Raw genomic sequence first — 14807 nt, 5'->3', positions numbered from 1 at the left:
TTAACAACTACTGAAGCTGACCTTTTCACAACGGGCATATGAAGTCGAACTCCGCTAAAACATTTCGGAAAAAAAAAATTATATGGTGTTGAACTTAGAACTTTGCTGGGTCAGACAATATTTATCTACGAAAAAAACTACACAATTCTCTGAAATTTCAAAGTGAAAATTTTCTTCGGATTCTTTTTTCTCCGTTTATTTTTTGTTCCCTCTCCTCCAAAAAAGGTGGTAGCAACTGTGCCGACTCCACCGAGCAAACGTCACTGCCTAGAGCCGAAACGGCCAAGAAGGACATTTGAGACTCGAACATCATACCTGAAGCAATTGGATTCTCATTTCATAAAATATAAGGAAAACTAATGAAAAATATTTCAGAACTTTTAATTTTAATAAAAAAAAAATATCATGTATTAATTTTATCTAATGATTAGGATAAATCCCAACTCAAAACCAATCTAATTAAAATGGTTCAAAAATTGAGTTTTCAATTTTGCCCCTGACAGCAACACAACATGTCGTTCCTCCCTACTACCTCTGCTGCATTTCCTCCATTCATATAAAAAGGACAAAAGGTTTTTCTTTTTTTTCTTCCATTCATATAAAAATGACAAAAGTTGATTTTTTTGTTAAGCTTTACAATTCATGGTTACACATGGTGGAATTGAAGCCGCGCTCTCAGCGAAGAGAGAGAGATCAAGAGAAGATGAGATAGAGGATGTGCTTCCCCCGGAGAGAGAGATCGAGAGAAGATGAGATAGAGGATGCGCTCCCCGCGGAGAGAGAGATCAAGAGAAGATGACATAGAACCCTCGCTGCCCGCTACAATTTCTGAAATTGTAATGAAAGTTTGATGGACGTCATCTCTCTCGTTGGAGAAGAAGGTGGAAGGTGGGTGGGTCGGTCCCTTATAACTTTTAATTTAGTTTTATTTTTAAAATGGTTTTTTAATATTTAATTAATTTTTCTTGCCACATACATCATAAACACATGTAACTTTTATATTTATCACGTCATCATTTAATGATCAAATTAACGTTTTGACTAGAATGTGTGAAATGCATTTTACTTAAATTTTGATACAGAGAGAGAGAGAGAGAGAGAGAGAGAGAGAGAGAGAGAGAGAGAGAGAGAGAGAGAGAGAGAGAGAGAGAGAGAGAGAGAGAGAGAGAGAGAGAGAGAGAGAGAGCAGGAGAGCCGAAAATGTCATAATTTACGGTCGTCATCGTCATCATGCTGTCAAAGACACTACTACTAGAATTTGAAGTCAACATTTCAAGTGGGGTTCTCATGTCTTTGCTCCAACTTAAAATAAAAAATGAAAAACGTTAAAATTAAAAATGAATCTTTATAAAGTATTTGTGGTGAACATAAGTCCAAAAGTAAGATTATATATTCTATTCGTTTTTTTTATTTGGTGGATTAATCTTGTATTATTTATAGAACTTCTGAAAACTAAACCAAAATAATTTATATTATTTTTGAAATTGAGCCAAATTAATCTACATTATTTCTGGAATTACTACAAAATAACTCACCTAATTTCTGGAACTACTGCAAAATAACATACATTATTTTTAAAATTACAGCAAAATAACTCACACTATTTCTGAAATGAAACAAAATAAACAGTATTTCTGAAACTATAGAAAAATAACATACACTACTTCTGAAACCGAACCAAAATAATCCACACTATTTGTGAAACTACAATAAAATTACACACTATTTCTGAAAATGAATCGAAATAACTCATGTTATTTCTAGAACTACAACAAAATAACTCACACTATTTCTGAAACTACACCAAAATAACTCATACTATTTGTGGATCTACAACATAATAAACCACAATATTTATGAAAGTGAGCAAAAATAACTATTTTTGGAACTACAACATAATAACCCACACTTTTTTTGAAAGTGAACAAAAATAACCCACACAATTTCTGGAACTATAGAATAACAACCCATATTATTTCTGAAAGTAAACCGAAATAACTCACACTATTTCTGGAACTATAACATAATAAGCCACACTATTTTTGAAAGTTGTCCAAAATCACTCACACTATTTATGAAAGGTAATAAAATAAACACTATTTCTGGAATTAGAACAAAATAATCCACACTAATTCTGAAATTAAACAAAAAAGTAATGCACAATATTTCTAGAACTATGACAAAATTATACATTATTTATTAAAAAACTAAAGAACACTCACTGTTTCTCATGGTTCTAAAAGACGTTAGGTGCTAGTCAGGTGGAGGACTAGGCAGATGTAAGTAAATTTATTATTTATTTTTAGTACTTTGGTGAATTTGATAAAATGAAATGAAAATTTAAATAATTACAACTCCATAGTACTTTAAGAAGTATTTTATAGAAATCATATGAATTTATTGTAAATTTACAACAAAATAAAAGTGTAAAACATAATTTGTAAAATTCATTTGAACAACAATTTATTAAAAAAAAAAAAAAAAAAAAAAAAAAAAAGAGGAAAAAGGGGAGAGTGCTAAGGGATGTGACGCATAAAAGGTGGGAGATGGGGCATCACATAATTTCTTAAAGTATGTTGGGATGCTAGCTGTTCCAATTTCATTGGAAAGCAATTTAATAAAAAAAACTAAGGGGGAGGTGTATGAGATTCTAAGAGGGTTTTAGAGAATTAATAATTCTAGGGGTATTCAATTAGGAATTTAAATGATTTCATGAAAGTTTAGGTGTATTCAATTGAAAATTATAAACACTTTTTAAAAGTCTCTAGAAATATGGGTGTATTCAATTGAGATTTCTAGAGACTTTCTAAAAATTCCTATAAATGTAGGTGTATTCAATTGTAATTTTTTCAAAGTCTCTAAAAATTTAGGAGTATTGGAAAACAAATTGAATTTGAAGGAATTTGTGAATTGATGGATTTTGGAGGATTTCAAGGTGAAACCTATAAATACCAAAGAGCCTGTGAAATCTCACCTCACCCCTAGAAATTTTGAGCGACTTTGTGTGCTGCTCTCTTCTCCAGAGACGGCGCCTTCTGCTCCAAAAAAAGAGTAGCTTGAAGGTAAAACTTCTCACCTTGTACATGTTTTCTTCGGATTTTTCTTGTTTGGATACTGTTATCTTGTTCTAGGGTTAGGGTTTTCTTGTGACATCTCGTCCCGAAACTATCAAAACGCACGTGTGAAATGACACTTTTGCCCCTAATTCGTTTTCGTTACATTATTGGTGGTTTTGTGTGGTGTGGCATGTGTTGGGCCACACACACATACACTCTCACTCTCACTGTCTCTCTGTCCCTTTCTCTGTCTCTGTCCCGCGTCTCTCTCTCCCTTCCCATTCACCATAAACGTACGGACACACACACAACTCGCTCAAATCATCACAGATCGAAGGAACCAATTACATTTTCGAACTCGTGAGGCTCGTGCGAGTGCAAACATACCATTTTCAGGTGAGAACTCTAACGTTTTCACGTCGTTTCGAAGTGGTCCGATTTGAGTACTATTCATGCAAAAATAATTTAGCACGTTTTTGGGATTTTGAAGCTCGTAGGTAGCTTGGAGAGGTTCCCAGGAGTCTCGGAGTAGCTCGTTTGACGAATTTGGACGTCGGGATCACAGTGGTCGAAGTTGGCCGGTTTTGGATTGTGTGGACAGGTATGATCTCGTGGGTTTTGACCTTTAAAAGTGGTATATCGCTGTTCTCCTAGTCCTAGGCTTCAATTTGGTGTAAAAATCGTGGAAAATGGTTGAGAAACGAGAGAGAAAACGAAGTTAGAAGATTTTTCCAGTTTCCGGCGCCGGCGACGTCACCGGAGGTTCACCGGGGAAGGAGACGGAATATTTCGTCAGACTTGACGGAATATTCCTGACGCCGTTGACGGAATCTGTTAGAAATAACGGAATATTCCTCACTGCGTCAGTTGACGCCGTCAGCGTGCCAGGCACGTGCCTTGGCCGGCGCGTGGGGGCGCGTGCGGCGGAGAAAATTTTTTCTAAAAATTTGGGTGTGATCCTGAGGTTGTGTAGAGCACGTTGGTATATTCATTTGTCGAATTTGAGCAATGTATGAGAAGTTATTACGAGAAGTTGGTTTTGTGCTTTAAAATTGACGTTTTTATAGTTGTTTCGCATATAGGTGATACGTATCCCAAGGATGAGCGTGGTCACTCGAGGCAGGGGGGCTACGACCCTTCCACATACCAGTGAGTGGGCTTTTGGTTTTCCGTATATACCTATATACAATTATTTTCCCAGAAATTGAGTAAAAAGGGTTATTTATCTTATGCCATGCATATTATTTATATTTGATTATGCACCCTTAGCCGCATTATTAGTTGCATACATATACATATGCATATTTGGTGCTGTGGACGCACAGGTAAGTGGTATTCATGTTTATATTCAGTAGTGGTTTGAGATACTTAGAGAGCTCATAACCTGCACCCCCGGTGTTAGTGTTCCCGCCCAGAGCAGGGCACAGTCCTTCACGTGATGTTCACCTCCCGCACCACACGCTCAGCTTGGATCCAAGATAGGTGCACAGTCCTGTCGTACAGACCACTTTAGGTGGTTCCGACTCGTGGGCAGGTTCAGTTATTGAGTTTGAGATTTAAGCTCTATATGCAGCCGTACAGGTCACGTTAGGTGACTCCGGCTGCCAGATTATATGTTATCGTTATGAGATATATCTGAGCACTTGCATTTCATTATGAGGTTTTGACATGGCATTTTCTTGAGCATGATTGGCATACCCTTGAGCATTATTGGCATATCTATACATACGTATATATGTTTATTTTCTGGGAAGTATACAGGTTTTACGGTGAGGGGTTAGAATGTATTTTTACTAAATGGTTTTCGAAAAGCTTTGTTTTTGCCCACTCACGCTTTTGTTTTGCGCCCCTCCAGGTTCTAGTTGCTTAGCAGTTTCGGTGGTTTCCCAGAGGGCTTTTCCGGCATTTCTGACAGACACTCACCAGCGTAGGGTCACCTTCGGGTGTACTGTTGTCGCATCTTTTCTTTTGGACTGCTGTAGACTTGCTCTGAATTTGTGTTTCACTTACGCTAGCACTTGTTTTGGTACTTTGTATGCTAGTTTTTAATTATTCGTACTTTTTATATTACTACTTTATTAGCTTCCGCACGTGCACATGGTTACGTCACCTTCGTGTGACGGCCAACACGCCCTGATCTCGGTCGGGGTGTGTCATTTCTAGTCTAGGATTTATCAGGATTTGAAACCCTATTGTTGAATATGCGTGTCGGTTTATGGTTTGGTGTTTTGTTGAATATGCGTGTGGGTTTATGGCTTGCTGTTGGATTTCGAATTGATGTTTTCTAGGGTTAGGGTTTTCTAGTCTAGGATTTATCTGAATTCATATTGTTCAATTATATTGTATTTTATCTGTTGGATGTTGAAATCTATAAAAAAAAATATATCTGTTGGATGTCAAATTGATTTTTTTAACAAGTTTACATGAATTGTCGAATTGATTTTTTTCACCTTGTACATGCTTTTCATTGTAAAAAAGATCAACTGGAATCCACAAAGATGGTTTTGGGGTCCATTAATTGTAGGGTTCATTATGTGTTTGGTTATCATGCTTTTAGCATCCGTTGATTTTATGTCAAATAAGGGTGAGATTTTAGCATTCGGTCAAAATGTCAATGTAACTAGGGTGATACTTGACTGGTCTGTTGTTCAATTTGTCTTCTTTGCAATCCTATGCATGTAGTTCAGTCTTTATTGTGTGCATTGATTCGTTGTATAATTATGATGTATCATCTAAAAGATCATAAATGGGAGATTCACAACAAGAAAATGGAAAAGGAAACCACAATTAATGGTCTGTGGAAGAGAGCAACATGATGTTGCAACTACTTGTTGAGGCCGTAAAAAATGGATGGCGTGATGCTAATGGCATGATAAGCAAGCAGACTATAGAAGCCAAAATTGTTCTTGTGCTCAATGAAAAACTTGGGTGTCAAAAAACTCAAGATCATGTTAAGAACCGTGTGAAAACGTTGAGGGGTCGATATCAATCAATATGTTAGGTTTTTAGGCATAGTTCTAGATTTGGTTGGGACCCCGTCACAAAGAAGTTCACGGCTAGTGATGAAGTATGGGAGGGCTTCCTAAGGGTGAGTTCTTTTTCTTATCGAATATATTATTTACATGATGATCTTTCATTTTTATTGATTTTGGATTTGCCAATCGTCACCAATTTTAGCTCCATTTCGAGGTGTTCGGTATCATCTCCAAGATTTTAGTGGTAATGATCATGACCCTGTAAATGCAAATGAGTTGTTCAATCTTCGACATGCTTCCTTGAGAAATGTAGTGGAAAGGATATTTGGTGTATTTAAATCTCGATTCACAATTTTTAAGTCAGCACCTCCATTTCCAATTAAAACACAAGTAGAGTTAGTGTTAGCTTGTGCAGGATTGCACAACTTTCTTTGCAAGGAGTGTCGTTCTGATGAATTTCCAATTGAATCAGAAGATGGTGAATTTGAAGATGAAAAAAATGATGATGAACCAGGTAATCAAACCCAAGAGCAACAATGATAGATTGCTAATGCATGGAGAGCTAGCATAGCTACAAATATGTGGACAGATGCTGTGAATGATAGGATTCAAAGATGAGAAATAGAGGGGATTATTTGATTTTACGGGGTTTTTTTTTAAAAAAAAATCTATTCTTGATCCCTCAGATTTTAGGATGGTGGTAGAATAAAAGGCTTGAGGACCATTGGCATATGTTGAATTTGAAAAATGTTTCTTTTTCGTGTTCAAAAGAACTATTTGGTAAATTCTATTAGTGTTTTTATTGATTGAGTTCAGCACAATTTGTAGGTTGGTCTTTGTTTCTTACATGTAAGTCAATTAGGAATGATTGCAAAGGTGGCCTAAAACCAAGAGAGCCATTGAAAGTAACCTTCAGCCAACCACCTTATTCTATGCACTTCGCAAAATTCTGTGAGACTAGAAAATGTTTATGCGCCAGATGACGAATCCAGTCCAAAAGCAAGAATGCATTTTCATTAGTAAGTGGTGCAGATAAAGACGATATACTATCACTGGGAGCAGGTATATAAGGAATGTTTGTAGTTGCAGTCGGACTTTAAGGAACCCTAAGAGGTTCTCCATATTGTACAGTTACCAGCAAAACAGGGCAGCCATATAATCTTTTCCTAACTCAACGTAGCCTTCTTTCCCCCACAAATTAGAATCAGTCAGTGTTGCCCATTTGGTTCCATTGGTAGGCACAATAACCCTCTTCCTGTTTTCAATGATGTTCCCATACTTATCCACAATCACCTTCTGCCTAGTTCTAATGATTTTCCCATACTTATTCACTAGAGGCATATCTCCACATAATTCATTAACTTTCTTAGTTGAGATATAAAGTCTACGCTAGGAAAAATACATGAAGTGGGCAAATGCAATCACAAGCTTCTGCTTATTAAGTGAATTGTCAAGGAAATCCTTTGCATATTTATTTACACTAAAAAAACGAACCTTAACTTGATCTAAGATTCGGTTCCATAACCTAAACATTTTATTAGTGGTACTTTCTTGATGTTGGTTTGGAAAATTTTCTCCTTGATATAGTTGCCTATAAATGGATTGGTCAAAATTCAAGAAGTACATCGAATTTTTTCTTTTGCCTTCTGGGACAACCCAATTTTACCAATCAATTTGGCTTTTCTTGAAATAAAATAATCACTGTGATTTCATGGGAATTCACACAAATCTCTTGAAATTCAGGAATAAACTCTCTGAATTTCTCTGAGCCCGTGCAAAGAATTCTCTCACAATTCATGTGAATTCTATGAAACTTTAACTCAAAATCCCATTTTTTTTTCTCTCAAATTCCATGGAATTAGATTCTCTGAAAATTCCAATTGAATACACCCCCCCTAAATATGAAAGGGTGGGACCATGTAAGGTGGGAGTGAAGAGAGAGAAACTTTTCTCCTTCTCTATTTCTGTTAAGGCAATTATGGAAAGTTACATTTGAGCGTGTTGGGCATTGTAATTCAGTTTGTGTATAATTTAGGGCTTTTGTCCTTATGGTTAAATTTGAAGAGTTTTTTTGTTAAACGATATTTTAGGCTGGTTTTTTTGTTAAAATAATCGTGACAGCCCGTCCCAGAAATTTTAAAACGTACGCGTGAAAAGACGATTTTGCCCCTGGTTCGATTTCTCTACGTTTTGTGTTATGTTTTGGGTTTTGTTGGCATGTTTTGAGCCACACACACTCTCCCACACTCCACACCCTTTTCTCCCTATCCCTGCACCTGTCCCGAGTTCCCTTTCCCATCCCATTTTCCATACAATGTACGGACACACACACAAACCACCCAAATCGTCCCAGATCGAAGGAACAAAGTACATATCCATGCTCGTGAGGCTCGTAGGAGTCCAACCATACCCATTTCAGGTAAGAATACCTTCATTTTCACGTCGAACTCGGGATGCCCGATTTTGGTACTGTTCATGCACACGTAATTTCTCACGTTTTTGGGAATTTCAAGTTTGTAGGAAGCTTGGTGAGGTCCCTAGGAGGCTTGGGGTGGTTCGTATGAAGGTTTTGGACGTCGGGATCACGAGTTTCAAGGTTGGCCGGAGTTGGGGTGATTTTCCAGGTGAGATTTCGTGGATTTTAGCACTTGAAAGTGGTATGATTGTGTTCCTCTCGTTGTAAGCTTCATTTTGGTACCAATTTTGTGAAATTTGGTTGAAAAACGAAGAAGTTACAAAGGTTTGAAGTTTTTAGGATTTTCCGACGCCAGAGAAGACGACGGAATATTCCGTTAAATCTGACGGAATATTCCTGACTCCGTTGACGGTTACCGTTAAAGATAACGGAATATTCCTGACGGCGTCAACTAACGCCGTCAGCGTGCCAGGCACGTGCCTGGCGTGTGTGGCCGTGCCTTGGCCAGCGCGTGGGGGCGCGTGCGACGGTGAAAAATTATTTTAAAAATATGGGGATGTTCCTGAGGTTGAGTAGATCACGTTGGTGTATTCATACACCCCATTTGAGCATTGTATGAGAAGTTATTTCTAAAGGTTGGTTATGTGCTTTAAAATTAACGTTTGTGTAGTTGTTTCGCATATAGATGATACCTATCCCGAGGACGAGCGTAGTCACTCGAGGCAGGGGGGTTACGACCCTTCCACATACCAGTGAGTGGGCTTTTGGTTTTCCGTATATAACTATATACTTATATTTTCCCAGAAATTGATTTAAACGTTTATTAGTTATATGCCATCTTTATATTGCCGGTTGTTATACATGTTAGTTGCATTTATATATATGTGCATGTACTGGTGATGCGGACGCACATGTAAGTGCTAGGTAAGTGTGATTTATGTTTACATTCAGTGGTGATTAAGATGCATAGAGAGCTCATAACCTGCACCCCCGGTGTTAGTGCTCCCGCCCAGAGTTGGGCACAGTCCTTCACGTGATGTTCACCTCCCGCACCATACGCTCAGCTTGGATCCAAGTTAGGTGCACAGTCCTGTCGTACAGACCACTTTAGGTGGTTCCGACTCATAGGTGACCCGCGATTGTTCGCCCAGCCTTCACGTGATCGTGGCACTTGAGTGTATATATATATTACACCCAGGCCTGTCGTACATGCCACTTTAGGTGGTTCCGACTCGTGTGCAGGTCTAGTTAGTGAGATTGAGATTTGAGCTCTAGATTCAGCCGTACAGGTCACGTTAGGTGACTCCGCTGCCAGATTATATGACAGTGATATGATTTTACCTGAGCACTTGCATTTTATTCTGAGATTTTGACACGGCATATTCTTGAGCATGATTGGTATATATTTATATGTCTATTTTCTGGGAAGTATACAGGTTTTACGGGGAGGGGTTAGAACTCATTTGTTAAATGGTTTTCGAAAAGCTTTGTTTTTGCCCACTCACGCTTTTGTTTTGCGCCCCTCCAGGTTCTAGTTGGCTAGCACGTTTGGTGGTTCCCCAGGGGATTTTCCCGGCATATATGACAGACGATCACCAGCGTAGGACCACCTTCGAGTGTGCTTTTGTTGTATCATTTTCTCTTGGACTGCTTTAGGCTTTTCGCTCTGAACTTAGCGTTACACTTACGCTTGCACTTGTTATTACTTGGTGTAAGACTAGTTTTTATTTATTCGTACTATTTACATTATTATTTTATTAGCTTCCACACTGTGCACATGGTTACATCACCTCCCCAGCATGTCCTGATCTAGATCGGGGTGTGTCAATAATCTTCATCCAAGCCCCTTTTATTAAAGCTCCCTAAAATGTATTTCCATGTGGCCTCCATCAAAGCTTGCAAACACGAGGTCCATCTTCTCATGCCTACAAAGATTTAACGGCCAACCAAGGAAGTCCAAGGCGGCTGAGTTCACAGCAAGTCCTCTCAAATGGAAAAGGCTGTTCCTTTGGCATGAAAAGAAATCTGAGGGGTGAGGATTGGATTCTTGATGACATTTGGTATTTATACCCACAGACCCTCATATTCATAAAAATCCTAGCAAATCCTTGGTATTTTCACTACACCTAGACATCTGGAAACTCATTTACAAATCCTAATCGACCATGCTTGGATTTTGATGGATTTTTAAAATCCTCTAAAATCTTAATTTGACTACGCCATGATTTCAAGATCTTTTAAAATACAAAACTACACCCAGATTTCAAAATCCATTAAAATGCTATCAAAACCTAATTTGACTACTCCCCCTTAAATTCATTTTGTCAAGAAACAAAAGCAACCTGCAAATGAGATTGCTTTAGGATCCCTAGAATCTTCCTATCATACATAATTTTTAGATTAATTATTAAAGGGAAATTCAAGAACCTAAAAACTGAATTGGTTATCAAACGTATCATATAGTTTAGCTCATTAAAGAGCATTAACACTTACACACAAGATCTTGAGTTTGATTCCTCTCTCCACTAATATCGCTTGCATCAAAAAAGAAAAATTCTTGAGCAAATTAAGATAAAATTTTTGGAAACAAATCTCTCATTTTGAGAAGAAAAACAAAGTGCCTTCACACGCAAGTAAGGAAATAAGAACTAAGCACATAGAGATTGTCCCAAAAAGCCGAATATAAAACATGGCTTTGGACCCAAAGAAAAAGGGCTAAGAATCCAAGGAATTTGAAAAGGGAAAGGACAACCTAGATATGCCTAAAATCGAGCGCTGCTTAAAATGGTTTGCTCTTACTACATTAGAGCCAGTATAAATCCTCCCTTCACGAACAAACCAAGGTACAAAATACCAGCAATAAAAAAGGTCCATAATACCTTGAGCTCTAAGCCGACAACTGGTTTGAATTTTAGAAGTTTACTGGCTCGACCGTGGGAGAGTTCCTTGAGCCACACCGGTGACCCCTTCTTCTGAACTAGCGAAGTTTGCTCATAAATTTCGTCATACGTTAGAGGAGTGGAATAATATTTCAAGAAGCAAACTCAGACATGGGTGAAAATTCAGGTAAAGAAACCCTTGCCTCGAGTACAAAGAAGGGTTTTTTCAAGGTGAGAATCTAGTTTTTCGTGGTGATCATGGTTGGTAATTTTTTTAAGCATGATTGTTTCTTTGTGAATTTGCAACTGGAAATTATGATTTATTTACATTTGCTATGGGGAGGGGAAATTTGAACTCGGATGCAAGGGGAGGGCACATTGCCTTGGACAACTGGTCTTCACCCAGGTCTTCGAAAAATAGAGATATTTCAGTTTTCAAGTGAGTCTGATTTCGAGTCGAATTCCCCCTCCTTGTGCTAGCAAGACTTTCACAAGGCATATTGTTTTTTGCAGTAACATGATTAGGCTTTTGGCATTCTTCAGATTTCTCCATTGCTTTACTTTCGAATAAAATCCATCATGTATGCTAATGAGTGAATTTCACTTGTACCAGAAGAAGAAATTTCATATCCGACGGAAGAAACTGAATGCATATGATATCTCTTCCCTCTCAGAGTTTCTGCCTGAGTTGAAGGATTCACTAGAACTAACTCCTGCTGCAAAGTTCAAGCTAATGTAAGTTTTCCAATTTTTTTATTCTAAAATTTTTATTCTCAGTAGATCACGGAAATTTGAGGGGAATAATAGACTGATATTGTTACGTTTTCATCAGATTGAAGGAAGGAAAGCGTCTGAGTGCACTTGTTAATCATCCTGCTTTCCAGATGGATCCGCTAGGTGCAATTTATCAAGACATAATAAGCACACAGCCTGTGGTGGATGAGAAACCGAATGAAAGGAACAAATTTGGAAGCAAGAAGAGGAATCAGAAGAAATCTGAGGCTCCAGCCGGGCACCAATCTATGGATTTTCATCTATCGACCTTGAACTGTGGAATTTCATCCATCCACCTTTGATGACTCTGTTGATTATATAGGTGCAACCAGGAAGCGAAATTTGAGCATAAAATCTTTTGTCTTTCTGGATTGGAACAATTTTTAATCGCAATTGTATCTTTGCCTCTTATTCCGAAAGATTAGATATTTTTCTTGGTCAGGCAACTTGAAATTAAGAGTAAAGTCGAATTTGATGTCAACATGCTTCAAATCGAAACCAAAAGGAGCAGACCAAAAATAACCTATCAACATTTATTCTGAGATTGTATTAATGAATACTGGTTACTAGTAGTGAGTAGTGCTAACTGGGATTCTATACCTCCCCAAGACAGGAAGACAGGCTTGAATTTCCGTCATTTCGCAAACCGACAGGTTCTACTGAAGCTCCATTCAAACCAAATATGCAGGGTTTTGCAAAGAAATGACGTGTTCACTTTCCATTGTTAACCAATTTGATTCCACTAAAATGTATCGAGTACGAATGTGAATGGTCTGAATGTTGTAGAAGCCCCCTTGCATCATGCCTTGTTATTGACAATATTATCAGATAGCCAATCAAGACCTTCATAGAGTCCTTGGCCGGTGGTGGCAGAAGTACTTTGGATGTACCTATGCAATAAAACTCATTAAAATTCCATTGAAAACTCAGAATCAATACGCGATCAGATTGTAACACGTTTGAGTCGCGTTACGTTGGCTTTTGTTTCAAGTTTCAGTAGCAGGTTTTTAAAATTAAGCAATCCCTTTTCTTCTAGCTACTTATGTACAGTAGAGAAGTTGTACGCATACCAGAAACGATTCCCGAGTAAGTGCAGGGCAAGTTTATCAGCAACCTCAGAAGAACTCATAGCATGTGGAAGGTCTTGCTTATTAGCAAAGACAAGGAGTGTTGCATTGCTTAGTTCACTCTGCAAAAAGAGAACAATTATAAACCTCTTTCTTTCCTTTTCTTCAACACAGTTGTAATCCTTTTTGTAACAGGTATCGAATTCCTCACATATAAACCTCACAGACCTCACTTAAAATACGATGAAGCTCGTTGCGGGCTTCTGAGATTCTTTCCCTGTCAATGCTGTCCACAACAAATACAATGCCTTGAGTATTCTGAAAGTAGTGCCTCCACAAAGGCCGTATCTGGTGATCAGCAAAGAGATGATGAACAGATTAGTTAGCGATCACAATACGAAGCTCGGTAGAGTTTAATTGATCCATATTTAAACGCATAATTGAATCAAAACCATTTCCAACTATGTCCAGAAAAGTATAAAATCAGTCATCCTTGTGCGGACGGATAGAAGAGCGAAAGAGCTTGGTACCTTGTCTTGTCCACCAACATCCCAAATAGTGAAGGTAATATTTTTGTACTCTATTGTCTCCACATTGAAACCTGCTCCATAAAAGTGAAGGAAGTGTCATACTCTTATGTAAACTGATAAATTTCAACACTACCAATACGCGTTAGTTCTTTAATAAAACAACGAACGTCCTGCACGGAGAATTTTTGATCAAAATATAGTGGCTCAAGTGTGTAAATCAAAGATAATTGAACTGCAACAGAATCATAAACCAAATGCTTCATCCAGGATGGATTTTAAGGATAAATACCGATGGTGGGTATGGTGTTAACGATGTCTCCAAGCTTCAGCTTGTAGAGGATGGTTGTCTTTCCTGAAGCATCAAGACCCACCATTAGAATCCTCACTCCATTCTTTGGGAAGAACCTCTTTGCAATTCGCGAAACCGCTCCTCCCATTCCAAAAACAGAAGTTCAACAAAGTTATTAGCAGTGAGATTAAACAAGATTTAGAATTTGAGAAGGAAAATACATCAAGGGTTGCAATCAGTTTATTCATAAGCACAGGGAAAGAGATTTCTTGAGTTGAAAGCAAAGCCCAGATGGGACAATATTAGTGGTGGTTGATGCAAAAGGTGAAGAGAATATATTCTAAATTAGAAAAGAGGGAAAAGAAATTAATTATCTTAATTTTACCTGCAACAGGAATTGTTGGCATCATAAGGGAACATTGATGCAACATAAGTGGGCAGGGCCAATATTCTGTTGGCCTGTTTCCTGGAAATTACAAAGATAATATTTCAACTTCTGAAAAAAGCTTATATCCACTCATTTGTGTCTGCATCTAATTAAATTTTTTTTAAGATCCTTCTCACAAAGCATTACAACTGATGTTCCTTCTAGGTGAAAATATTTCTTTTCCAAGTCAGTTTCTAATTAATAGGAATCTGACAACGCAATATTCTAATCAGTGTTTCAAAAAGCACGCCTGCCTTTGGAGGCGGGGCTTCAACATTTTTGCTTCTGTTTTGTGGGAGTTGGTGAAATACTTGCCTAGGTTTTGTGGGGCACGCCTAGGCGGTTGAGGCTCGCTTGAGGTGCATCTGAGATGTCCCTTTTTCATTTTTAAGTT

The 14807-nt window shown here is 37.9% G+C and overlaps 2 protein-coding genes across 2 annotated transcripts; one reads left to right on the top strand and one right to left on the bottom strand.

The window, feature by feature from the left end:
* The first annotated feature begins 11915 nt into the window (after nt 1-11915).
* Nucleotides 11916-12402, top strand: LOC137724934 (uncharacterized). Its single transcript, XM_068463571.1, has 2 exons — nt 11916-12061; nt 12159-12402. The coding sequence occupies exons 1-2, from the start codon at nt 11916-11918 to the stop codon at nt 12400-12402; spliced, it is 390 nt and encodes a 129-aa protein (XP_068319672.1).
* Nucleotides 12403-12669: 267 nt separating this feature from the next.
* Nucleotides 12670-14195, bottom strand: LOC137726593 (ADP-ribosylation factor 2-like). Its single transcript, XM_068465528.1, has 5 exons — nt 13987-14195; nt 13698-13768; nt 13396-13515; nt 13171-13289; nt 12670-12990 (listed from the first exon to the last, which is right to left on the bottom strand). Exons 1-5 carry the CDS (start codon nt 14132-14134, stop codon nt 12900-12902), a joined length of 549 nt encoding a protein of 182 aa, XP_068321629.1. The 5' UTR covers nt 14135-14195; the 3' UTR covers nt 12670-12899.
* Between the last annotated feature and the right edge of the window lie 612 nt (nt 14196-14807).

Source organism: Pyrus communis, chromosome 2, assembly GCF_963583255.1.
Source record: "Pyrus communis chromosome 2, drPyrComm1.1, whole genome shotgun sequence".
Classification (NCBI taxonomy): domain Eukaryota; kingdom Viridiplantae; phylum Streptophyta; class Magnoliopsida; order Rosales; family Rosaceae; genus Pyrus; species Pyrus communis.
The sequence above is the reverse complement of the archived record's forward strand: the minus strand, read 5'-3'. Positions and strand labels throughout refer to the sequence as shown.